Source organism: Bison bison, unplaced genomic scaffold (genome assembly GCF_000754665.1).
Source record: "Bison bison bison isolate TAMUID 2011002044 unplaced genomic scaffold, Bison_UMD1.0 scf7180017864518, whole genome shotgun sequence".
NCBI classification, from domain to species: Eukaryota; Metazoa; Chordata; class Mammalia; order Artiodactyla; family Bovidae; genus Bison; species Bison bison.
This window is the reverse complement of record NW_011495071.1, coordinates 10,262,866-10,290,019: the sequence shown is the minus strand read 5'-3', so window position 1 is coordinate 10,290,019 and position 27,154 is coordinate 10,262,866. Positions and strand designations below refer to the sequence as shown.

The following is a 27,154-nucleotide window of genomic DNA, read 5'->3' as shown; positions in this document are numbered from 1 at the left end:
TCATCCTGTAATAAGCAGGGGAAGGACACCTGTCAAGAGGCGAAGACTGGGTCGGTGATTGGGATGGGACCTGGGGACCAGAGCTGCAGAGCTACATCTGTGCTCATGATACATCCTGCAGAGTTCTCACTGCTACTCATGGAACATGAGCCAGACAGGCGAGCAGCAAGACGGTCACCAGATTTGTTGAAGGGAAATGGGTAACAGAAGAGGATTACTCTGATGCACTTTATAAGTCCAATCAAGGATGTGTGTCCCTTGGGGTAGCTGAAGGTCAAAAAAATACCATCCTATTTAATGGTCACTTCTGCAGCAGGTTCCATTCAATATTAGCTCAAAAAAGATGAGGGTGAGATACAGGGGGTGTCAAGCCTATTCTTAGAGGCTGCAGTGTGTATTTGTCAAAGGTGAGCCTGTGGACTGGGGCTTCCCAGATGGCTCAGTGGGTAAAGAAGGTGGCACAGTGGTAAAGAATCTGCCTGCCAATGCAGGAGACGGGGGTTCAATCCCTGGGTCAGGAAGATCCCCTGCAGGAGGAAATGGAACCCTCTCTGTTATGCTTGCTTGGAAAATTCCACGGTGGGCTATACTCCATGGGGTCACAAAGAATCAGACATGGCTGAGCACAGGGCTTAGGAACATACATTTGAAGGCAAGCACGATGGGTCATTCTTGCATACACCTGGGTTTGAGAAGCCCTACCCTCCACAAGTGCTGTAGAAGATGGGGCAGCAGCCGTCTCTGAGCAGAACCCCTTGCTGGGCTGGGCTGGGGTCGAGGGGTAGGTGCCGGTGGCTGGAGATGCTGCTGTCTCCTAATGACTCAGGCAGCTCTGCAGCCCGGCAGCTGGGAAAAGCAGCCTGAGTGGCGGCTGGTGGAGAAGTGGAGGTAAGGTGAAAAGGTACTCTGAGGCTAATGAGCTGTTCTTCAAGTGGAGGGTGGGATCAGGGCCAACAGCCAACTCTGCCAAGGCAGGTGTCGCCTGGTAGAAGTGGGTTCTTTCTGGGGAGCATTAGAAAGCAGAGCTGAAGGCCAAAGAAAGTTTTTCAAAGCCTGAGCCTGGGCTTTCTGTGGACTGAGCCTGGGTTTGGCATCCTCATTGTTCTCCTAACTTCCGTTTTTCTTATCCCCTCTTTTTCCTGACCCTGTTTTACTTTTCCTGTAGCCCTTACCTCCACTGATGTATTATATAGTATTTGTTTGCCTTCTGTCTGTCCCCTACTAGAATACATGCTCCACGGAAGCAGACACTAAGCCCATTTTTAACCTTTGTCTAGAAGACAGCCTGGCACATTACAGGAACTCAATATGTATATATGTACATATATACATATATATATATATATACACACATATATATGTATATATAGATATATAGAGAGAAGGCAATGGCACCCCACTCCAGTACTCTTACCTGGAAAATCCCATGGATGGAGGAGCCTGGTAGGCTGCAGTCCCTGGAGTCTCTAAGAGTCAGACACGACTGAGCGACTTCACTTTGACTTTTTGCTTTCATGCATTAGAGAAGGAAATGGCAACCCACTCCAGCGTTCTTGCCTGGAGAATCCTGGGGACCGGGGAGCCTGGTGGGCTGCCGTCTACGGGGTCGCACAGAGTCGGACACGACTGAAGCGACTTAGCAGCAGCAGCAGCATAGAAATACATATCTGTGATGATTTAGTAGCTAGGTCGTGTCTGACTCTTGCGACTCCATGGACTATAGCCCACTGGGCTCCTCTGTCCATGGAATTCTCCAGGCAAGAATAGTGGAGTGGGTTGCCATTTCTTTCTCCAGGGATCTTCCCAATCCAGGAATCAAACCTGGGTCTCCTGCACTGCAGGCAGATTCCTTACCGACTGAGCTATGAGGGAAGCCCATATGTATATACTGCAAAAAATGAATAAACGTTCCTTACTTCACATCCCTCACTGGGACTCAGGAAGTCAGCCTGACAATTTGCCTACAGATGGGAGGCTTCCTTTGTTCGGGAATTATGAGCCCAAGGGCACGATTTGAGTTTAATAACCTGAAATTGCACTTATTTTTTCCATGTCAGTCTCTTGCCAGACTGTAGGCTCTCTCAGTGCAGGAACTGTGTCTTTTCCATTGCTTCCTCCATGCCCAGCCCAGTGCCTGACACCCAGGATAGGCTCACAATCTGTGACAGCCGTGAAATGACCGTTTTGTGATCCTCCATCCCTTAGTTTCTGACTGCCTACCTCACTCCCAGCCCATTTGGGAAGTTATGAAAAACAGTTGCTGATGTCACTGCTTCAAGATCACGGCGCTCCAGCCCTGAGCTAAGAGCAGTCGTTAACATAGCTTCTCTCAGTCTGGGACTCTTGCCTTTTACTTTACTGTGTTCCCAGAAGGGTGATCTGCCCTTGTAGTCGAGCATAATTGCTTTCCTCCTAGAAGGAACTCCATTGGCCCTGGTGAGACAGGCTGAATCAGGGTCTCTCAGACACAGGGACCAAGTGGAAGGACGCAGGTGTGATGGCCCTTCTAGCACAGCCCAGGGTGCCACCCAGATCACCTTTGGGGTCTGTTCCTGGGTCCTCCACGAGGTCTACCCAATCAGACACTTGTGGGGTGGAGTCCAAAAAATCTGCATTTTCCACAAATTGCCAAGGTGATTCTGATGCATAATTTGTCATAATGGTTAAGAACTTGGGCTTTAGAGTCAGAAATGCTTGAATTCAAAATCAGCTGCCATGGCTACATTGTTCAAGATCAAGTCAGTCTGTCTCCTGGAGCCTCAGTTTCCTCACTTGCAAAATGGGGATTAATAAGAAGTAACTACTTTGTGGGATTAAAAGGGAAAATATGAATGACATATTCCGTGTGGTAAATGGCTCATGGTTAGAGTTTCATGAATGAAAACCCCTATAATGATGATGATGGTGGAGCAGTGAAAATGATAGAGATGGTGGTGGTGGTGGTGAAGGTGATGGTGGTGGTGGTGGTGGTGATGAAGATGATGGTGGTGGTGGTGGTGATGAAGATGGTGGTGGTGGTGGTGAAGGTGATGATGGTGGTGGTGGTGGTGACGAAGATGATGGTGGTGGTGGTGGTGAAGGTGATGATGGTGGTGGTGGCAGTGATGAAGATGATGGTGGTGGTGGTGGTGAAGGTGATGGAGATGGTGAGATTGATGGTGCAGATCGTAGGAATGGTGACCATGAGGATGATGGTGCTGGGCGTGGTGGTAAAGATGATGGTAGAGGTGTTGGTGACGAAGAAGATGATGATGATTCTTCTTAATCTCCTGGAAAGGTGAGTCTGCAACCTCTTCAGTGGTATGTTTCCTTAGCCACTCTGATAGTCAGGAGGCTCTTCAATATGTCTGCTTCCTGCTATAATTAGTGCATCATTTTCTACTTCTAATGTTTTCCTAAGGTTGGAGGAAGGCGACACTAAGAATAAAGAATTTACTAATAGAGTGATGGAGAGGTTGGGAGACGTTCAGAGAGGCACTTGGAGTGACTGCCAGAATCCCTGCTTCCTCTGATGTAAGAGAATCAGAGGAAAGGAGAGTGAGAAGGTTAATGCAGGAGGATGAGAGAGGCGGGGCGAGTTGAAAGGAGCTCCAGAGGTCGAAGCATCCCTGAGTTGGACAGGGAGCAGCCAGGAGAGGAGGGGTGTGATTGGCATGGCAGGGGGCGGAGGTGGGTTGGTCAGAAAAGAGCTGACAGGAGAGAACTGAACACTGAAGGGATTCCTCAAACCCCAAGGGATGGGATCTGATCCGTATGTGACCAGCAAGCCACCTGGAAACTAACACTGGTGCCAGGATTAGGGCGAGATTCAGGAAGCAGAATAATCCACATGTTAGAATTCTCTCCTTATACAATGCCCCCTTCTCTGCCCTCTCCCACTATGAAGCACAGGTGCCTCCCTCCTGGTGTTCTGCTGGGGCTGTGACCCCTGATCCACACTGGCTGATCCTGGTGCGGGAAGAGGAGACGCCTTGCACTGGACACCGCCTGCTGCTCTGGGGATGACAGCAGGAGGTCATCCTGAGTGCCAAGGAGAAATGGGCTGGGGACAGAGACAGCAGCAAGGAGGAGGGATCTGCCAGCAGGCTTGGCTTACCTGCCGGAAACCATTCCTTGTGAACTGCAAGATTTTCAAGGCATAGTTGGACCTCTGGCCTTTGCTGTTGAATTCAATGTGGCCGGTGAGACCTTCCAATTCTACCTGTCCAAGAGAGAGTGAGTTACAGCACCAAATAGGCCCAGCCTTCCATGTGGCCTGGAGCAAGCATTCCACCATTCTAGTGAAGGATGCACAAGAGAGGGGAAGCCATCAAGATCCATTCTCCTGTCCACCTCTCGGCCACAGGATCTTGAGACTATGAAAATGATGTCTCTGGAACCAGTTCAGACTTTTGCTCCACACTCAGTGACCTCACAGCTGCTGCATAAACCAACTCGGTACTGAGATGCTAGTTTGAACTCAGATCCCCCGGAGCTCCTCCTCCACGCCCTTGGCTGTGAATAGCATCTATCCTCCTTGGGCAGCTGCTCGCCCATCTCTAAGCTTCAGGAAGTCAGGATGACCTGACTCTAGCTGCAAAGTCCCAGCTGCTCTGTACCAGGTTTCTCTGATGGGAAATGGCTTTTTCCTGGGCTAGAATCCATGTCCATCTCACCAGTGGTGGCTTAGCTGGGAGAACTCTGGGGGAACTTAGCATCAGGCCAGAAGTGCTGAGCCTGCGACTCCCGGAGGGGCCAACATCCATGGCAGCATTATCCATCCCCATGTGTGCAGAGCTTTGCAGGGACCACATCTGAGCCAAGGGGGTCCCAGTTCTAAGCCTAGAATCCAGGGACCGCCTAACAGTCTAAGGCTCAAGAGCCATTGCCCTGCAAACAAACTTGCCATGGATTCTCAGTGGTTTTTAGGGATTAGGAAACAACTGGGACTGATGCTCCCCTGAATGGGATCACCACAGATCATTGTTTTACCCATGGCTGTGATATACTGGGGAGGCCTGGAGGTGGGGGTTCTTGAACAGTGTCCCTGCCCCGGACTCTGCCCCTTGCAGGCTGGGCGTGGCCTGCAGGGTCCCCACCGCCCCTCACCATGCGCAGGTAGTTCATGAGGCTGGTGCCGTGCTGCCAGATCTGGGCCGAGCCGCAGGACAGGGGCTTCACACCGATCTCCTGGCTGCGGTTCAGCTCCTGCACCGCGGTCACCACAGCATAGACGGCATCAAACAGCAGGGCCGAGGACAGCTGAGGTGGAGAGACAAAGTGGTGGGTGTAAAGGAGGGAAAGGAAAAGGAGGAAGAAAGGAGGAGGAAGAAAAAGCAAAACAAAGAAGTGAGGGCGTGTCTGCCCTGGGTCCACCTCTCCCTGGAGACTTGCAGACACAGCTTGCCACGCCATTTCTCGCATCCTCCCACCAGGCCCCAAGCTCTTTCCTGCCACATGGTTGCCGCTTCCCACGTCGTCTGGGATGCGGTTATCTTGGCTGATGCTCCCTCATTAGCAAACGATCCAGATGCCGAGAGATCAGCATGTGCTTATCTGCAGTATTCTCTGGCATTTGGCCTTTGAGATTCTTCAGGTGCTTCTAAGTAATTACAACTCCAACAAGGGATGCTGGGGGTGAGGAGGAGGAAGAGGATGGAAGGACCATCCTCAAAGTCCCTGTCTTCTCTCCATCTGTATCTTGTCTTCAGAGAGGTGACCCAGCTGATGTATCCCCAGTGTGCTCTGGGCTTCATGAGTCCTTTCTGTGGTCCAGCTTGGGCTGCCTTGAGCTCCTGAAACCTCCTAAGCCCTGAACATCTTCTTTTCCCAGCTTAGTCTCCAAGGGTCCTCCGTCTATCACCAGACAGTTCTCTCCCAGGCTCCTGGCAATCGGCCCAGGTCTCTCACTGGGATCCTCCAGCAGCTTCTCGGAAACCTTGTGTTCCATCCACACTCCTCCAGCTTATTCCTCCCACCCCATCCCCCATCACCAATTTCACCTCCAAAGGTGTGAGAGCCTATTATCTAACTTCTGGCTCATCAGCTTTTCCATCCCACTGCAGGTCTCCATTCTGAAGCATCTTTTGGATCTCCCAATTTCTTTCTCCCTCTACTATTATTTACTGATTTAGCTCTGGAAAGCATTTGGCACTGCAGGTGGGGAAAGTCCTGGTACCTAACTAGCGCTCCATCCATGTTTCTGCTCCTGGGTCTGCAAAGCCCACCATCCCTGCTCCTTCCATCTTCCATCCTGTTTCCCTTTCGGAGCCCTTGCTGTCTTTCTGTGGCTTCTGTTCCCCATCTATGTGGGCATGTCTCTAGGTCCTGTCTCTGCTTCTCCTGTCCTGTTTCTTCTAAATATTAACCCCCCCAAATGACTCAATTCTCATTTAAAATCCTCTCCTCTTTCTTGGCTCAAAATGTTCCTTGGCAAACACCCACGATTCTCTTGTTTTTATATTTTCATTTGTTTCTTCATTGCTATCTTCTTTGAAGCTGTTTGTAAATTGTTTAGGGGAATGAAAGACTGTATAAATTAAGATGAATCAATCTGACTCAAGGAATAGCAGCTGAATTTCTTCATCCACTGGAATAAAAATAAGAGTATCTTTTAAACACACCACTGTAACCCTTATATTCCCCAACACCCTCAGACCAATGGATTCCCAGAGTCCTCTTGGGTGTCCGTTTGTCTCTGAACTTCTGTCGCTTAAACTCTGATCCCCAGCACAATTCCAGGACAGGAATCATTAAAATTTCATGGAATAGTTCTTACAATCTGGGTTTTATTCAATGAAATAAACACTTAATTACAAACAGCTGTTTTAGCCCAAATTCTAATTACTTAATCTAGCCATCTGTAATTTTAATGATTTTCTACGATTTTTGTTCTTTGCTGCGTGATGAATGGGAGTGGCATATGAAATTAGCAGGGACGTGTCTTCGTTCAAGATTGTCTTCTGCTCAGGCGGGAAGCATGGTTGTGGTTTGCTGGCAGCCGCCAGGCAGGCACGGCCTGGTGGGGGCAGCACTGAGCGCTTTTTTTTTTTTTGGTGGTCACCCTTCTGTACAGCCATTCCCTCTCTGTGCCCTTGGAACTGGGCCCCCATTCCAACAAGCTCCACCTGGAACATCATGGGCCCAACAGGGAAGATGAGGAAGACAGGGAGACACACTCCAGTTGGGAGAAAAAGAAGTAAGAGAGAAGAAAATGCAAAGAAAATGTGGAGTGCAGGAGAGAAAGAAGAACAGAAAGAGCAAGGAGGGGAGGAGGTTATAGTGACAGAGGAAAGTGGAAAGGGCAGAGTGAGGGGGGAGGAGATGAGAAGGAAAAAGAGAACAGAACTGATGGAGGAGGAGAGGACCGTGGAGGAAAGAGAGAGGAGGAGAGCGGCCCCTCCCAGATGGAGCATCTCTTTAGGAAGCTAAAGTGGGGAGACAAACCGGGCTGTGTGTTCCTGGAACTGATTCTTTCTCGCCTTCCAGCTCCCGGCAGATGAAGGAGCTAGGCTGTTTGTGCTGGGAATTTCCGCCTCCAAAGAGACAGGAAGAGGCACCGCTTTTCAAAAGGTAGGTGCTAGAGCGAGAAGCCTTGGGAAAGATGAGCTTCACATTCGTCAAGGTGAGGAGTTCCTACATCGCCTTCCCTTCAGACACCGTGGCTGGAAGGTTCTGTAAGCTAGAGCCGAGGCTTCGCCGTGGCCCCGTCCTCTGGAGGGCCTCCGCAAGGCCCCCGGCACTCTTGCACCTCAGTTTTCTCATTTGTTCAATAGGGCAGCATGACTGCTCTTGTCTGCTGTTAGGTGCCTCGAAGAGGAAGAGGTCCAGGTGGGAATATTTCAAGCATCAGTGGTTCAGCATTCTATCTGTTCTCTGTTCTCACTCCCTGACTCTGAGTCCGTGAGTGTGGCTTTCTTTGGCCAACAAAATGAGGTGGACGTCACAGTGTGCTCATCCTGGGAGCCTAGGACTCAGAGGTCTTGTGCATTTCCACTTGCTTTGCCACCCTCCTGCCACCACCATGAGAGGACATGCCAGGCCAGCCTGCTGGGCTAGAAGGATGGGAGCTATGTGGAGCCCCAGCCTGATCAGCCGACTCCTAGGCATTGAATGAGCTCAGCCAGATCAAAAGAGCTGCCCTGCTGAGCCAGCTTAGATGAGCTGATCCCTGGTTGACCCTCAGATGCACGAGCTCCATAAATGTTTATTTTGTAAGCTGGTGAGATCTGGGTGCTGGTTGTTACAAAGCTGGTGTTGCAAAAGCTACCTGATATACTTACTAATGCTTCTTGAAATATCTGCCAGATAAAATGTTAAATAAGTTCATTCAGTGCATGTAGTGGAAGAAGTGGTGAAGTGTTAGTCACTCAATCGTGTCCTACTCTTTGCGACCCCCACAAACTGTATCCCTCCAGGCTTCTCTGTCCATGGAATTCTCCAGGCAAGAATACCGGAGTGGGTAGTCATTCCCTTCTGTGGGTAGATCCTCCCAGGGTATCTTCCCAACCCAGGGATTGAACCTGGGTCTCCTGCATTGCGGGCGGATTCTTTACTGTCTGAGCCACCAGGGAATGTGTGGCTCAAAGTATCCAGCAGATGGAATGTTAAATAAATTAATTCAATGCATATCTGTACTCTTTACATTATGCAATAAAATTGAGGATGGAATCATATCGCATTTTATCTTCACAATAATCCTTTAAGATGGTCAAACCTAATTCCGCAAAATGACAGAAAAAGAATCTGAGGCCCAGGAGGGTTACATAGCTACCTAAGATCACACAGCGAGAAAACAGCAGAGCCAGGATTTGAATCCAGGTCCCGTGCCTCTTGTCAGCACATGTGAGCACAGCCCAAGCTGGTCCCATAGCCCTGTTAGTGGTGCCGCCTGGCCGGGGTGTCAGGTGGGCATGAGCCAGGTGCCCAGGGCCACCTGTCTGCCTGTCTGTGGTCAATGTGCACACAAATGGCAGGGTTGAAACCCTCAGAGGGACATTGGCAACGTGGCACCAGGACCTTTAATGTCACTAGGCCAGATGCCAAATGTGGACTGGTTTGGGTTGGAGAGGAGGCGGCAGGTTTTGCCTCCTCTTAGCTCAGTTGGTAAATAATCCACCTGCAATGCAGGAAACTCCTGTTTGATTCCTGAGTTGGGAAGATCCACTAGAGAAGGAATAGGCTACCCACTCTAGTATTCTTGGGCTTCCCTTGTGGCTTAGCTGGTAAAGAATCCACCTGCAATGTGGGAGACCTGGGCTTGATTCCTGGGTTGGGAAGATCCCCTGGAGAAGGGAATGGCAACCCACTCCAGTATTCTTGCCTGGGAAATCCCATGGACATAGGAGCCTGGTGGGCTACAGTCCATGGGGTCGCAAAGAGTCAGACACAACTAAGTGGCTTTCACTTTACTTTACTTCACTTCCTGATAATGTGCTATGAGCCTCTAAAGAGGCTGTGCTACAGCCTCTGTGAGGTGTAATGAGCACCTCATTACAACACTGGAGTGATGAGTGCAAGACCCACGGACAAGACCAGGGGCACAGGGCTGCACTCCTCCCAGGAGGGGTGAGCAAGGTCCCACCTATGACCCTATGCCTGAGGACTTGTCACTGCGCCTTAAGCAACTGGGGGTGAGGACTCCCTTCCTCCAGGTGTTTCGCCCCAGCAAATCCTTCCTATGGCATCTTCCCTCTTTCAGGCCTAAAACACCCTGCTAGAATGCGCTTGGTAACCCTGAGAACCTTCTAGCTCAAGTTCTCATGCCTCCTCTCAGTTGGTTCCCTGATCAAAGCTCCTTGAGCTTTGCAAGAGTTCTGACCTTTGGAAAGTTATGTGAGCATCACATGAACAACCTCATGGGGCTTTGGGAGGCTTAACTCTAACCTGGCTAGGACAGATCTAGAAAGCCATACAAACCCACTTCCAGAGAACGTGCCTTGTAATAAATGAACATGAGCAGAGATCCCTGATAGGCCCCAGAGAGTAAGGACATTGGACCCAGTGGAGAACAGCCAGGGAAATCTCTGCCTCCATCACACACACACAGGGAATGAAGTGCAGGGAGGAAAAACGCAGGTAAAAGCACAAAGGAAGCCTCTCTGGATGAGCTGCACTGGGGGCAATGGTCCACGGCACAGGACCAGGAGTATCAGAATCTAGTTTCACTTGGAAAAGGCTTGGTGTTTGCCCCTGAACAAGATCCCCACATCCCCTTCCCTCATCTCCATGCCTGGGCTTCAGTCTATCTGAGAGATGAAGGAACAGATCAGCTAAAGCCCTTCCAATGTAAGATTCTTGGATCCGAAACTCAGTGGGTCTTAGCAACAGCGTCAACAGGAGTCTGGCCACAGACATCACTAAATGACAGTCTGGGGCCTCCACATGCTCCCAACCTGCTGACTTCTCCCCCAAAGTGTCCCTTGTAAGCACTTTCCAGCACTTGTATGATCTACTTTTGAGCTGGGCCTGGAGAAGGCTGGAGTCCAGGATGGGCTGTATTTGGGGGGAGGGGCTGGCTCACAGACGGGGTCCTGGCAGCAAAGGGGCACCAGGGAGGGGCCTGGTGGGCACTTACTGCGGGCCCCGTGAAGGGCACGTGGTCACAGTTCTCCTGCCAGGACTGGTTGAGGCTCTGTGCAAACTCTTGGAAGAAAGCGTGGGACTGGTTGAAGATGGAAAAGCCGAGAATGTTGACTCGATCGTCCACGAGACTGTCCATCCGCTGGAGCGAGAACTCCTGAAAGATGCAGCAGGCAGGGCAGAGCAGGGTCAGGGAGGGCAGGGTGGGTGGGCTCTGCAGGCTCATAGCTAGGGAGTGCAGCCTAGCCAGATGGACAGCATTGCCAGGTGCTCTGCTGGGCGTCAGGGTCCGGGGGTGGCAGAGAGTTCTTCCTCAAATAGCTCACAGGGTAGGGGTGCAGGGAGGGAGAAAGGAGAAATGAGCAGAATGATCTCTACAAAAGGCATGTGTACAATGCTCTGGCTGGAGAAAGAAAGAAAAACACGAATGAGTTGGTAGAGGCAGGATGGTGTGTGCAGAAGGTGTGACCCATGAGCTGTCTTGAAGGATGCTCAGCATTTTCTGGGTGGAAAATGTGAGTGGACCAAGGCTATTCCAGACAGGATTCACCATGGATACAAAGACCTGGAGGTGAGACAGTGTGTGGGCGCCTGCGGGATGCTTTCACAGGAGCATCGCTCTTCAAAGCATGTCCACAGAACGCCTGCCACAGACTCACCTGGGTATCTTTTTAAAAAAAAGTGATGATGCCTGCATCCCACCTAACACCAACTGAATCCATATCTCAGAAGCTGAGGCCCAGGACCCAGTATTTTTAGCAGGGTCCAAGGTCATATGCACATCAAAGTTTGAGAGTCACTGGGTCAGAACCAGGATACATGAAGGTGGGGTGACCGTGCGAGATGGAGTGGGAGATGTCAGCAGGGGCCGGAGCACAGGGCTTGGTTCCTGGGTCGGGGAGCTTGCGCTTTATCCTAATAGTGATGGGACCTGAAGGCTCAGTCAGCCAAGGAGTAAGAAGATCATGTTGTATTTCTAAGAATCTCCACCTGAACATCTGCAGGTAGGGCTGTGCCTTCATTTTATTATTATTATTTTTTATTCATTTCACAAATATTGAAGTGCTAATTATGTGCCAGACACGGGCCCAGAGGGTGTTCTAGACACGGAATATATATGAACAAGAAACACATTTCCTGATGTTCAGGACCTTGCAGGTTAGGGGACGAGACAGACTGTAAGCAAACAAATAAATATGTATACTGTCAGATAGGGCTTCCCTGGTGGCTCAGCAGTAAAGAATTTGCCTGCAATGCAGGAGCCACAGGGAGACACAGTTTCGATCCCTGGGTCAGAAAGATCCCCTGGAGAAGGGTATGGCAACCCACTTCAGTATTCTTGCCTGGAGAATTCTAAGAACAGAGGAGCCTGGTGGGCTACAGTCCATGAGGTCATAGAGTCGGACACAACTGAAGCGACTTAGCACCCAGGCACTGTCAGATATCTATGGGGTTAGAATGGGGGTTGCTCCCTGAGATGAGGCAGTTAGGGAAACCCCATGTGGGGCAGTGGCATGTAGATACTCAAGGGAATGCTCCCAGGATGTGTGGTCCTCACCCATCATGTGGCTGGAGCCATGGTTTCACTCAGCTAAAAACTGCAGGCATGAGTCTCAAGGAGGCCAGTTAGTGTCACAGGGAGAAGCACCCCTATCTCAGGCAGGGCTGAGGTCAGAGCCCTGGACCCCCAAAGTCCCCCTGGTCCTATACAGGGAAACCAGGCAGGAGAGTGTGGGCTATTCAGCTCACCAATCCCTGCTCCTGAAATAATGCCTTCACATGCAGGTCAGGTCATCCTTGTGCATTGAATTCACATTCATCACACATTTATTCCACATGCCTCACACACAGCTCTGCACCCTCTGGGCACATGGTCGTTAGACCCCAGGACTAACCCATCAGCCACTCCGTCTGACATGACAGACGGCAGGTGCCGTGGGCTTGCTTTGTAGCCGAGCAGAAACACGGCTCTTCTTCAGGCGGCCTCCATGTCTTAAGACTTAGTTCCTCCAGGCCCCTGTCACATCCCTGGCAAACTCACTCACTCACATCCATGGCCACGGCCAAGCCCTCGGGCCATGGGCCTGCGCTGTGCCCGGAGTCCAGCCTCATTAGCTGCAGCTTGCAGACTAAAGTTACAAAGATGCCTTTGGAGCCACCAAAGGCTGACAGCATGGAGTGGGATAAGGATTAAGTGTCTTTTGGATCCTGCCACATCCCCATCAGGGGAACCCGGACGTGTCAGAGAATGTATTGATTCATAAGCTGATATGTCTCCCATCTCTAACAGGGCAGCTGCCCGTGCACTATGGGCTATCAGCAGACACGAGGGTGCAGATGGCTAACGAGGAGAGAGCATCTGGCAAGGACGGGGTGGTGGGGTGCAGAGCCAGGCTGCTGTCAGGCAACCTAGGGGCCTTCCCAGCTGTGGTTGGTGTGGGGGGAGCTGGAGATGTCCCCTCTCCCTCGGCTTCTGTGTCAATGTGGGCAGCTCGTCACCACCACCCCACCCCCTACCCCGCCCTATCCTCACATGCACAGCAGGGTGGAAGAAGGCCCATTTCAAGGAAGCCCTGATAGCTCAGTTGGTAAAGAATCCACCTGCAATGCAGGAGACCTTGGTTCGATTCCTGGGTCAGGAAGATACCCTGGAGAAGGGATAGGCTACCTATTCCAGTATTCTTAGGCTTCCCTTGTGGCTCAGCTGGTATAGAATCCGCCTGCAATGTGGGAGACCTGGGTTCGATCCCTGGGTTGGGAAGATCCCCTGGAGAAGGGAAAGGCTACCCAACTCCAGTATTCTGGCCTGGAGAATTCCATGGACTGTATAGTCCATGGGGTCGCAAAGAGTTGGATATAAGTGAGCAACTTTCACTTACACTTTGACACCTTGATGTCTAGACTCACAGTGGCAGTAGGGGGACACATGGTAAGCGCTTTGGGTTCAAATCCAGGGGCTGCACTATACTGCCATGTATGATCTGGGCTTCAGATCCTCATTTAAAGTGGCAACAACAATGACAGCAACCTCAGAGGTTGTTCAAGGAACAAATAATAGGCATGCACCAGGTGTATCATCTCTGGCACATAAGACATGTTCAACATGCGACGGCTACGAACATGCTACCACAAGATTGTGGGAAGCTTCTAGCTTCCTACTTCTTTAGTTCCACTCGTCTTGGAAACCTGAGTTCAAAAGGTGTTTCCTTGAAATGCATGGCCCAAGCTGAGTAAGAATGAATGAATTAATTACAGACACTTAGAGACAGCCCATCCCAAAGTCAGACAACCTGTCTTCCTGCCTTTTAATAACTACCTTCTCATCCTCCAATTATATCCTATTTTCAAAGGCCCCCTTAAGATAAAAAGATCCAGGAGCTTCCTTGATAATCCATCCTATTTATAACGACCTATGGGAGAGCTTGTGAAAGGACAAGAAAGGGGTGGAGTGTTCTTCTATTGTAATTTCCCAGGACACTTCAGGCTTCTATTCTCTAAGCATCTTCACTGTTAAGAAATGCTTCTTTCTGTCTAAACTTACAGTCTTCTGCTGCTGCTGAAGCTTGGGGTCTAAGTGAAAATGGGAAACAGCTGCCCACTGCCAGTTTGTATACAAAGAAAATCTTCTAAGTTCTAGTATTTCCCAAAGTGTGTTTCTTAGGACACTAGCTTTTCTGGGAAGTGTGTACAGAAGTTTCAATAAAACAAGTTTCCATGTTCAAATAAGGGGAGCAAACCTGGCATATTCTAAACACATGTTCAAGATTGACAACACACACTAGCACATGAAAGGGTTAAAGAAGTCCTACCGTAAGCAGCTTAATTTTGTTTAACCTGGGACTTTCTAAGCTCTAACCATGGAACACTTTCCCCACCAAACCTATGGATGTCTCGCAGGAGTGTTCTATAGACTGTGCAGTGGGAAATGCTGTTTTAAACATGCTACATAGTCATGCACAGATGTGAGAGTTGGACCATCAAGCAGGCTGAGTGCTAAAGAATTGATGCTTTCAAACTGTGGTGCTGGAGAAGACTCTTGAGAGTCCCTTGGACGGCAAGGAGATCCAACCAGTCAATCCTAAAGGAAATCACCCCTGAATATTCACTGGAAGGACTGATGCTGAAGCTCCAGTTTTTTGGCCACCTGATGCAAAGAGCTGACACACTGGAAAAGATCCTGATGCTGGGCAAGATTAAGGGGAGGAGGAGAAGGGGGTGACAGAGGATGAGATGGTTGGATGGCATCACTGATTCAATGGACATGAGTTTGAGCATTTGATAGTGAAGGACAGGAAAGCCTGGCATGCTACAGTCCATGGGGTCACAAAGAGTAGAACATGACTTAGCAACAACTGAACAACAATTCTAAACATATTTAGGGAAACATGAATCATAACCCCCAAATCAAATCAAGTCATAGGGAGGGTATCATTTGGCTGAGGGGGTATTATACAAGATCAACCAATTTCAGGATGAGAGGGGAGCATAGACCCTCTGGCTCCTGCTTTCCACCGAGAGCTCTAGCCAAGAATGCACCCTGGCCTCATCCAGGTGTCCTGTGCTCTCCAGGTGTGTTCCCAGGCTGGCTGTGACCTTAACTGAAATGACAAAGTGTTAGGAGCCCTGGGGTAGATCTGGTTCTCATGGGAACCTTGGTTCTCTTATAAATGTGCTGGGGAGGGAAATCTTAAGGTCTCTGCTCCCAATGTGAGTAGATTCCATCACCGTCACGAGACCAGGGGAACCAGGGTGAAGAACAGAGCCCATGGCCACCTGGTAAGGCCAAGTGCTGGCACAGAGGCCAAGACCAAGTCTTCAATTACTCCAACAGCACGTGGTTTTGTGACAGCACTGGCAGTGCCAATATATTTTCACGTCCATGGCCTCTTCCTCCCAAGGCCTGTGTGTTCCTAAGAGCAGGGATGTACCTGACCCATTTATTATTTGTTTATTTTTGGCTGTGCTGAGTCTTCACCGCTGTTGGACTTTTCTCTAGCTGTGGCGAGTGGGAGCTACTCTGCAGTTGCAATGTGCAGGCTTCTCATTGCAATGGCTTCTCTTGTTGCAGAGCACAGGCTCTAGGGTGCGTGGGCTCCAGTAGTTGTGGCATTCGGGCTTAGTAGTTACTGTTTGCAGGCTGGGGCTCAAGAATTTGGGCTCAATAGTTGTGGCACACGGGCTTAGTTGCTCTGCAGCATATGGGATCTTCCCCGACCAGGGATTGAACCCATGCCCCCTTCATTGGCAGGCAGATTCTTATCCACTGTGCCACCAGGGAAGTCCCCATTAAAAAAAAAAAAAAAAAAAACTGGCTTCACCCAAGGATTTCAGGATCTTAATTCCCTGACCAAGGATCAAACCTGTGCCCCCTTCATTGAGAGTGCAGGGTCTTAACCACTGGATGGCCAGGGAAGTTCCCTGCCTCATTTCTGAAACCTCCACTGCACCCAGCATAGTGCTTAATACCTGGAAGCTGTTTGGTGAATGTTGCTTGAGGCTGTGGATGGAAGATGCTTCAAAGTCCTGGGGTCCTCACTATGCCTGACTCTGCTCAGTCTTATTCCTACAGAAGGTATAAGAACATGAGCAGGATGGTGACCATCCCTCGATTGTCCTCTGCAAGTTACATTATTATATTTTGAAAAGCAAATTCCTAACAGCTTGTTTTCTTATCACTGGGCTTTCTTATTTAAAAAGTTATAGATGTGCACACATTTGTGTATGTGTAAGCATATGGGATCGTGTGTGCATGTGTATCCTTCTGTATACAGTGATTTTCAGGGGTCTGAATAGCTGCAATTGAAGGTCAGGTCATGACCACAAATGAATACTGGAGAGGGTTACCGAAATTGAAGCGTGTTTACAACAGGCCTGGGAGGAAGGCCTCATGCATAAAGGATGGAGCGTCACATGAGTGCTGTGGATCAGCTGAATGGCCCCCTTTGTCCAGCAGCTGTGACACTTCCAATGTCCTGGTTTGCCTACAGCCTTCCACTCCAGTCAGTTGCAAGGACCACTCCATGGCCCTACAGCCTGCTCATCCACCAGGCCAGGAGCTAGGGCAAGCTGAGTGTGGGCAGCAGGGTGGAGGGGTGAGGGACAAGGTCAGCCGACTAAGGTTAAAAGCACAAGGGTTTTTCATGATCTGGACTCAGCCTCTGTACTTGACTTTAAGAAGAAAAACAGGAAATCAAAACACAGGTCCAGACCATGTCCTGGAGTCAAGTCCATCTCCTAACCTTTCACTGTCTGGGCCTGGATGCAGGTGAAATGGGGAAGTGGGGGAAGGGCATTTCATACTCTCTGCCCACGAGCCCCTTTTCCTTGGTTTCTTCTCCCAGTTTCTGAGCCCCTAGCGGCCTGACCATTGCCAGGGCCACCTAAGCTAGACACTTCAAAGACAGCCTCCGCCCCCTCTTCTTTCAATTCTATATCTAGTCAATCTGTGTCCTGTATCTCTACCCCTTCCTTTTCAATCCTGCCAGGTCAGGCCTTCCTCATCTCTCCGTTGTCTATTAAGTAACCTACCCCTTGGACCTTGGGAGACTCAGCCACGACACAGCACAAGCCCCAGCTGCCATTCGTGCATGGCGCCCCCTGGAGTCGTGCCATGTGGCGATCCCATCAGGCGACAGCAGGATATAATAAAAAGGTTTTGAAATAAGACAGTCTGTGTTCGAATCCTGTTTTGCCACATACTGGTTAGGTGATCTTGAGCAGCTGAGTAGCCTTGCTCACCTGTAAAATGCAGATCAGAGCATCCACCTTACAGGGATAATCCATGGCTAGTGCAGTCCATCCTCCACGCTGTCCCTTCTCCTCCCTCCTCCTGGTCCCCACACTCCACTTAGGTCTGGACAAAGTGAACTGTCTGGCCTGGGGGTTTCTCCTCCCTTCTTCCCTCCCCTCCTCACCCTGCAAAAAGCTATCCTTAGCTACTTGCCAAATAAGAAAAGTTTGGCTAAGTCAGTCACCATAAGGTGTTAATTGCTTGGTGTGGCTATTTGTGTGGAGACAGAAGGCTTGAGTTGCAGTTCCAGACCTTCCAACCATAAATAATCCTAACAAAGCAATAATTATAATAATAATAGCTGTGACAATTTATTGACCACCAACTGTGTGCCTGGCAGAACTAAGCACTGCCTGTGCAGGATCTCAATCCATTCTTATAGCAGCCCTACCACAGGGGAGTTATCAGTGTCATTTTATAGCTGAAGAAGCAGAGACCCAGAGGAATGAGTGGTTTTCCAAGGTCACACAGCTGTAAACAGACCCAGACCCAGTGGTTTATATGTTTGTACCCCTTATTCATCCCTGTGAGCCAGGCATCGAGGGTCAAGGGTACTACGAGTTCATGCTGACTGTGCTGTACAAGAGCTGGCAAAATTGAATTAAAATTCACTTCAGAATATACAACTCGACTTTAAGAGCAATGACTTCTGGTCTAAGATTTGCAGTTACAAAATGAACACTCATCGTCTAAGAGAGTAAAGAGATTATCCAACATCAACTAAATCTCTGCCTGAGAAACATTTTAATTACAAAGGGTCCTGGGGATTGGTGTGGGCTCCAGACTGAGCAACTAAAACTGATCTTGAGAACATGCGAGAGCTGAGGTTTGCCCCATGCCATGTCTGTTCAGCACAAAGAATCCCAGGAAGGAATACGAGACAACACCAGGTTTCAGGTGGGGAGGAATTAGAAATAAATGCAGTATAATCGGATAACCAACAAGGACCTACTGTCTAGCACAGGGAACTCTGCTCAGTGTTATATGGCAGCCTGGATGGGAGGGGAGTTCGGGGGAGAATGGATACATGTGTATGTATGGCTGAGTCACTTCCCTGTTCACCCAAAAACTATCACAACACTGTTAATTGGCTATAACCCCATACAAAATGAAAAGTTTTTTTATAAAAGAAAGAAAAGCATTGTGACTGAAGACATGAATGGCTAACATGCATAGAGAAGTAGGCAGTTAAAATCAGCTTCATGCACTTGGCTGACTTCAGCCAGCACTGGTTTAGGAGCCTTGGTCATCCCTGATCACCATCATCTGAGCCGCAAAAGCTTTCCTGCTGGCCTGTGGGTGGTCTTGCTCATTGCTATATCTCTAGCCCAGTGAAACTTAGTGAAACCAGAAGCTGGTTCTTTGGTTTCATTAAATGATGCGGACAATAACTGTGCTGGAGAGAGTGGGTATGGATGTGGAGTCACAACATGTTAAATCAGACACTGTCTGCTGGTATTTTGTCCCAGATTTTCTTCACTGGAGCTTCACTGGAGTCCCAAATTCCAAAAACCAATCTCTGCTTTTTAATTTTTCAATCTCTTTATTTTAGTCTCTCTTCATTAGACAGGGCTCTGTTACAAAATAGGGAAAATCACACTTCACAGTGTTGGCTGTGAGACTTAAAAGAGATAACAGTGATATATAGGAAAGCACTATATAGATCAGAAATATGAAAAGAACTTCTTGAAATTATTAGTATTGTTAGTATAACAATACACTAGCTCAAGGAAGGCATTTTGTGTGCACTTTCAGGCATCATTAACAAGCAATGAGGAAGACAGGGTGGGGAGGGAGCCTTCTGTCTTCCCTACAGATTTGTCATGGAGGAAGATGGAAGATCTCTCTGATCTTGCATGGAGGCCTGAGAATTCAACATCTCCCTTCCTGCCAGGGCCACAGGCAACTTTTAAAAGTGCCACCCTGATGATGCCTCTACAGCCTCTGCACTCTCTTTGGATCCCACTACCCAGACCCAGTTGGGCTTTAACTGTCCTTCTTTGCAGACCCTTTGCTCCAGAACTGGTTCATACTCACACAGTGGTGTTTTAAGCAGTCCCTTGTTCCTCCGTTGCATTCACCCAAGATTCAACCTCTGATCTCTGCTTCATGCTCAGGCCCCGCCCCTAACTTCCTGGGAGAGGAGACCAGCAACCTCCTATCACCCAAATCAGAAGTCATTTATTAAACATTACTTTGTCATTGAGGACGGTAACATCAACTGCTTCCATTGGCACAACTCTACAAAACTCATAAGGCACTTTCCTGTACCTCTTCTGGTCCTCACCAGCACACTTGGTGTGGAGAGAGTGGGTTTTAGTCACATACCCATCTGATGGAAGGAGACACTGAAGTGCCTAGGAGTTAAGTGTCTTGCTCAAAAGACAGACTGGGATTAAGGTCCAGGTACTTGGCATTCAAGATCCGCACTTATAATCCCATTCCTCCCTCCTGGGGCTCAGCAGAAGGTTAAGTCAATAGTAGTACTGGTGTTAGTTCCTCAGTGGTGTCTGACTCTTTGCAACCCCATGGTCTGTAGCTCACCAGGCTCCTCTGTTCAAGGAGTTCTCCAGGCAAGAATACTGGAGTGGGTCGCCAGGCCCTTCTCCAGGGATCTTCCTGACCCAGGGTCTCCCACACTGCAGGCAGATCCTTTACCATCTGAGCCACCAGTGAAGGACACAGCATAAAGTCAAATGCACAAGCCCTCCACTGAGGTTGTTCATGACTGACAACTTTCCCAGGAGTACTGAGAACACCAAAAGCTTCCGATTTCTTAAGCCATTATTACGAAGCTGGAATAATGGAAGATATCCTTGACAATATCACTCCTAAACTTGTACTTCTTATTGTTCCACCCCAATCTAATCCCCTCCCTTGGTTACCTAGTTGTGAACGTCACCATCACCCACCCATCATTCAGGCTAGGATCTGGAGCTCATTCTCCACTTCTCCCCTTCTCACGCTCCCATCTCATCCATGTTTGCATGCACTAGGTTGTCACTGGAAACGCTGTACCTCTTTAACATCTCTTGAATCTGTCCCCTGCTCGCCATCCCAACCGCTTCTGCCTCAATTCAGATCTTCACAAGCTTGTTCTTGGACTTTGAATGAATTGGCTTCCCCTCCTCCAGTTTTGCCTTTCTCCAGCTTCCTCCTTCATGCTATTGCTCAAGAGCTCTTTCTCAACAATTCATTTGATCATGAATCCGTCCCCACCTCCCAGTGCTCCTTACTACACTCAGGACAAAAACAAACTCCTTAGCTGGACATATGTGTCTTTTCACGCTATGATTCCTGTCTACCCCTCTGTTCATTCTTCACCTTGACTTCCTCCATCATCCAGGAACTGGCCACTGTCCTCACAGGTATGCTCATCATCACTTAGAGCTTTTTATCCCATCACTGCTCAGTCACTCATTCATTCATTCAGACTCTAGCCCACCAGGCTCCTCTGTCCATGGGTTTCTCCAGGCAAGAATACTGGAGTGGGTTGCCATGCCCTCCTCCAGGGGAGCTTCCCGAGGATCCTCCAGGGATCCTTCCCAAGGATCAAGCTCTCGTCTCTTGCATCTCCTGCATTGCAGGCAGATTCTTTACCTCTAGTACCATCTGGGAAGCTGTCATGAGTTTGTTCAAAGCAACTTCCCAAGGATTGGGTGCTATTGGAGACAATGTATTTACAGTAGCAGCATCCACCCGGGGGAAAGCATATAGAAAGAAGTCAAGGTTGTTGACTGAATGAATTTAGGAAGGGAGCACCTGTCAGGCTGTTTCTTATCTTACTGGATGGGCAGCTTGGTCCTTTAACTTTTGAGGCTCTTTCCTTATGACTACAGCTATTCATTTTCCCTTGGGACCCAAGTATGGGGGAGGCCAGGACCCAAGCCTTTGTCTTTTAAGTGGCCTCTTAGGGGCTTCTCTCGTTGTCCAGTGACTAACACTCTGCTGTCACTGTAGGGAACCCAGGTTTGAACCCTGGCCAGGGAACTAGATCCCACATGCCGCAACTAAGGGTTTGCATGCTGCAACAGAGATTGAAGATCCCACGTGCCACAACTAAAACCTGGTTCAGCCAAATAAATAAATAAAAATTGAAAAGGAAAAAACAGTGGCCTCTTAGCCTTTCTCAAGAAAGCACTGAAGCCACCAGGAGTCCAGAATCTCCTGGGTACCCTCACATCTTCTCCCTCCCTCCAGGTACCTGTCTGTCTATTTATTTGCATCACAGCCTGTGCTCTCTGCATTCTAGGTGATTGCTTTTTGTGTAATAGGTCTTTGAAGAAAGTAGCAGCTGGGAGGCTAATTCACACCTGTCAGTGAATTCCATTTAATGGGAGATTTGATTCTAAACCTCCCTGCTCCCAGCTTTCCTGGATCCTTCTCCCTGCATGTCTCCTCTTCATGTATCCCCATGACCTGAGCATGCACAGCCCTTCCTCCCAGGAACCTTGTCCCTTCTCTGCTTTTCTTTCCCAGCATGAGTCTACAAACAGGACTTCAAAAGCAGACTGTATTCTGTCTTGTCCAGTGCTCTGGTCCCTGCACCTTACTCTGTGCCGGTGCTTAGCAAGTGCTCAAACATTCTTTATATGAATTCATGATCATCTGCAAACACGCATCAGGGTGGAAACACCTTTACAAAGACTTCAGTCATCTGCTCCCAGGAAGAAGGAAGGCAGAGGCCAGGGAGGGGAGAACCCTTCCACCTCCACCCCAGCAGCTCTGTCTTCATCTTAGCTTTAGAAATGTTCTGTGCCTCTGGGAACTAAGTAAGTGGTTACTAACTGTGATGTTGAGAGCTCAATGGATCAAACTGACAAAATGGTGGCGGCTTCGTGTTCTCCCCTTGGGATGAGGGGTGCCATGGCTTTTCTGCAGGCCTGCTTCCTCTATCAGGCACTGATGCCTCACCTCTGAAGTCCCCTGCACTCAGGGTCCACCAATCAGGCCTTCTGTTTGCACCGTGCTCCCCCTCCCTCCCAACTCATTAATTAGCCTTAGGCTTGTAGGGACACAACGCCCTCCCTCCCCCATCTTAGCAGGCATACTAGGAGTTGTTGGGGAAGATGAGTGAGACTGTCACTCAGCAGCCTCAGCCTCCTCCCCCACCTCTGCAGCCTCCTCCCCCACCTCTGCAGCAGGACCTCCCACAGGGCTAGGGCATCTTGCTGTCTATGACACCCTTGAGATCACTCAGCAAGTATATGACTAAGGCTAGACCAGGATCCTGGAGAAGGCAATGGCACCCCACTCCAGTACTCTCGCCTGGAAAATCCCATGGGCGGAGGAGCCTGGTAGGCTGCAGTCCATGGGGTCCCTAAGAGTCGGACATGACTGAGCAACTTCACTTTGACTTTTCACTTTCATGCATTGGAGAAGGAAATGGCAACCCACTCCAGCGTTCTTGCTTGGAGAATCCCAGGGATGGGGGAGCCTGGTGGGCTGCCATCTATGGGGTCGCACAGAGTCGGACATGACTGAAGCGACTTAGCAGCAGCAGCAGCAGCAGACCAGGATCCAAGCCACTGGACACTCAGGAGGGAAATGGACACAACAGGTGATTTTTCAGATCTTGGCCATTTTGACTCATTCTAAACAAAACAAAACAACCCAGGAGCCTCTTCTCTAGGACACACATCATTTTGGGTACCAGGAACATACCAGTATGCAAACCTATCTCTGTCAAGGTACTTATCCTTAGGGGCAAGTGGAGGCAAGTCCCAAAGAGTGCTGAGCTCAAGTGCCAGGGGCACAGAGAGAGGCGGCATGGCCATAAAAATGACTGTTGATTTTCCCAAGCTGAAAGCTCACTGCAAGCTGAGGCCTGAAAGGCGAGCAGGAGTCAGCAGGCAAGGAGGTGCAGAAGGAGCTTCTAAGATAGAGACGTGGTGGGATGCACAGAGCTTCGGAGGAGCAAGGCACTGGCTCAATGCAGGGCATTGCAAGCCACCCCATCTGGCTGGGGTGCTGGGCAGGAGGGAAAGGCACAGCTAGAGTCAGAAGTCCATTCCAAAGAGGCTGCTCTGGGGACTTCCCTGGTGGTGCAGCAGTTGAGAATCCGCCTTCCAACGTAGAGGACGCAGGTTCAATCCCTGGTTGGGGAACTAGGATCCCACACGCCATGGGACAACTAAGCCCACATGACACAATTATAGAAAGTCCATGCGCTGCAATAAGGACCCAGGGCAGCCAAGATTTTAAAAATAAATTTTAAAAAAAGGAATAAGATGCCTCGGACTTTATCCTGGGGTAACAGATAGGAAGCTCCTGCAGGGTTTTAAGCAAAAGAGAGGTATCATCAAGAGTGATATTAGGAAGATTTTAATTCTTGGCCAAGATAAAAATCCAGCTTTGAAACTCACAGGAGAGGCGTCCACCATGCAGGTGATGGCTGGAGGCTTCAGCTGGACAGGCAGGTGTCACACTTACTACTGGGCTGTGAATGGGAGCTGTCAGCACTACAAACACAGGGCCGGGGGTGGGGAAAGCCTCAGATGGTGATTAATTGAGTGGCTGATGCCTTTGATATTGAGGGAAGCCTGATGCTGGAGAGAGAGGAGCTGGACTGCTTAATAATAACAGCACTTGCTCCTCCTAATGGTGCTTGTAATACAATTGCACTTATAATGTAATAATAATAATAATAAGATTTGCCGTAATGTATTTTCTTCTCAGTCTCTTTATGCTTTCCAAACATTCATTGCATCCCAAGCACTCTTCTCAGTGCGGCCCAAATTCCCCAGGGCCAGGAGACTATGAGGCAACTTCAGCTGTCCCAGGGGCCTCAGTTTCCCCTTTGCTCTGGTTCTGTCTTCTCTCAGGGGCTTGCTTACAGAGCATCATCGGGAGTCAATGTGTATGCCCCCTACAGACCCACAGTGGGTCAGCGGAGGGAACCTGGCCCACCGTCTATCAGGGGATGTACCATTTGCTGTCCCAAGGTCTCCAGTGCCTTGCTCCTGGTTTCCTGACAACGTCTCTCCTTGTCTATCCTTTTACCAGGCAATGGGGGGTGGAGCGGGGAGCGGAGGGGAAGGAGCAAATAAAATAAACTAATTTGCACAATTAGTTCATGGGGTAGCAGGATTCTAAAGATACCATGCCCCACATATACACAATCGCTAGGAATGTGAGTGACTGTGATGAATTTTACTTCCGTGATTAGGCTATGCGATACGGCAAGTACATGCTCAGTCACATCTGACTCTTTGAGATCCCCTGCCAGGCTCCTCTGTCCATGGGATTTCCCAGACAAGAATACTGGAGTGGGTTGCCATTTCCTCCTCCCGGGGATCTTCCTGACCCAGCTTCTCCTGCAGCTTCTGCATTGGCAGGCTGATTCTTTACCACTGACTGAGCTGCCTGGGAGGCCCTGCTATATGGCACAGTTGACTTTAAAAGAGGGTGATTCTCCAGGCACGATAACTTTTTAAAAACAGTTTTCTCTGGCTCATTGCAGAAGAGGAAGTCAAGAGATTCAAAGTTATGAGAAGCCCTGGACTAGAGGCAGACTGTCCGTGGACGAGAAGGAGAGATCACAGAGTGGGTCATGGACAAGATGAGATGGAGGGGAAGGAGGCTCATGGGCAAGGACTAGAGTTTCATTTGCTCCCTTCCGCCTCCCCCATCACCTGATAAAAGGATAGACAATGAGAGGCGTTGCCAGAGAACAAGGAGCAAGGCACTGGACAGTGACCTTTGGATGCTGAGAGCAGTCCCTAGCCAAGAGCTCGGAAGAAAACAGAGATTCCAGTCCTGTAATCAACCACAGGATGTAAATTCTGCTGACAACAGGATGAGCCTGGAAGAGGTCCCTGAGCTCTGGATGAGAGCATGTCCAGCCAACACCTTAATTTCAACCTGAGTGGAGAGCCCAGCCTTGTAGTGTGGACCTCCAGAGCTGTGAGCCAGTCGCTGTGAGGTTTAAGCTGCTGGCTTTGTAGTAATCGGTTTCACAGCAACAGAAAACTCATACAGCACGGAAAAGCAATAAAAAGCAGTTTGTTAAAGACCTGAGATAGGCAGGGAGGTCAAGGGCAAATTCTCAGCTGGACCACTTGTGGAGTGAATGACCTCAGTTAAAGTTTACAAATATCTCTGAGCCTCGCTTCCCTGTTTGGTGGAACTGGAGCCCCTACATCATAGTGGCATTTTGAGGATTTAAGATCGTGAGCATAAAGTACTTAGCATGGTGTCTGGTACTTTGCTGGTACCGTGGGAGCAATGATTGTTACAATATCAGCTAGTGAAAATGGGTAGGTGTTTATGGTCAGACTCTTGATAGTGGATTATTGGGAATTGCTGGATCAGTGGACAGAGGGAAGGCTGAGGCATCTTTCATTGAATTAATGGGACTATTGGTGACTCAGGTCAAGGCAGGTCTCCCCTTTCCCAAAGCTCTATTAAGCAAAAGGCCTGGGCAGTCAGAGGGGGGCATTTCCATTATATTTCTAGAGATATGGAGCCAGCATAGTCCCCAGAGTCTAGTTCTTATTTCAATTTGATTTATTTCACAAGCACAGTCTGGTGCACCCCACCAGCAACACACACAGGCATGGATGTGGGAGTGTGTGTGTGTGTGTCAAGGAAGATGCAAGGAATGAGCTTCAATTCTATTAAATGGATGATACGCAAATATCTCCAACTTGGTGCCAGGAGCCCCATGGGACCAATGTTCACTGTCACACTATTTGTCAAACACGAGCAAAGGGGCTGAGTGATAATTGGTTCCTCTGACACCGGGCAGGGTTTCTTCGCCTCCACCAGGGTTTCCACACCCCGGCTGAATGCTCCCTCGGTTTTGATTGATTTTCCTGGCAATCCTCATTCTGCTCTCATACCCACCACCCCACGCCGTTAGGAATCAAGCGTATCTGGCAACTTCAGGATCACCTGTAATACCCCAGATTTCATTGTGAGGCCTAGATGCTGGGCTTCCGGTCCCCAGTCCAGTCCCTAGCTGGGGTTCTCTCTTTAGGCCTGCAGTGCCCATCACCTTGAAGGGGAGAATAGTTGACAGCCACCCAAGTGAATGTGCGGTGTCTCAGGCATTTATGAATGGCACCCCACTCCAGTACTCTTGCCTGGAAAATCCCATGGACGGAGGAGCCTGGTAGGTTGCAGTCCATGGGGTCGCTAAGAGTCGGACACGACTGAGCGACTTCACTTTCACTTTCAGCACCACAATAAAGGTGTTAACTCAGTGGTAAAGAAAGTGAAAGTGGAAGTCACTCAGTCGTGTCCAACTCTGCGACCCCATGGACTATACAGTCCATGGAATTCTCCAGGCCAGAATGCTGGAGTGGGTAGCCTTTCCCTTCTCCAGGGGATCTTCCCAACCCAGGGATCGAACCCAGGTCTCCCACGTTGCAGGAGGATTCTTTACCAGCTGAGCCACAAGGGAAGCCCAAGCATACTGGATAGAATACTATCCCTTCTCCAGAGGATCTTCCCAACCCAGGAATTGAACTGGGGTCTCCTGCACTGCAGATGGGCCCTTTACCGACTGGGCTACTAGGGAAGCCCATTGGTAAAGATCCCACCTGCCAATGCAGGAGACATACGGGACAACAGTTTGATCCCTGGGTCTGGGAGATCCCCTGGGGGAGGACACGGCAACCCACTCCAGTATTCTTGCCTGGAAAATCCCATAGACAGAGGAGTGTGGAGGGCTATAGTCCATAGGGTCGCAAAGAGTCGGACACAACTGAAGCGACTTAGGACGCATGCTGATTCACTTGTGACTCCCACCTTTCTTTTTTATCTGCCTTTCACAGGACATGGAAGGTGGCATTTGGCTGC

General features: G+C 49.4%; 1 protein-coding gene across 1 annotated transcript in view; it reads right to left on the bottom strand.

Moving 5' to 3' along the window:
• Positions 1 to 27,154, bottom strand: part of GRIK4 (glutamate receptor, ionotropic, kainate 4) — a 315,486-nt gene that overhangs the window by 85,696 nt on the left and 202,636 nt on the right. Inside the window, exons 7-9 of the mRNA XM_010830486.1 lie at positions 10,556 to 10,717; positions 5,089 to 5,241; positions 4,097 to 4,201 (exon numbers count right to left, since the gene is read on the bottom strand). Of these exons, the coding sequence (XP_010828788.1) occupies positions 4,097 to 4,201; positions 5,089 to 5,241; positions 10,556 to 10,717 (420 nt within the window). The remainder of the gene's footprint in view (positions 1 to 4,096; positions 4,202 to 5,088; positions 5,242 to 10,555; positions 10,718 to 27,154) is intronic.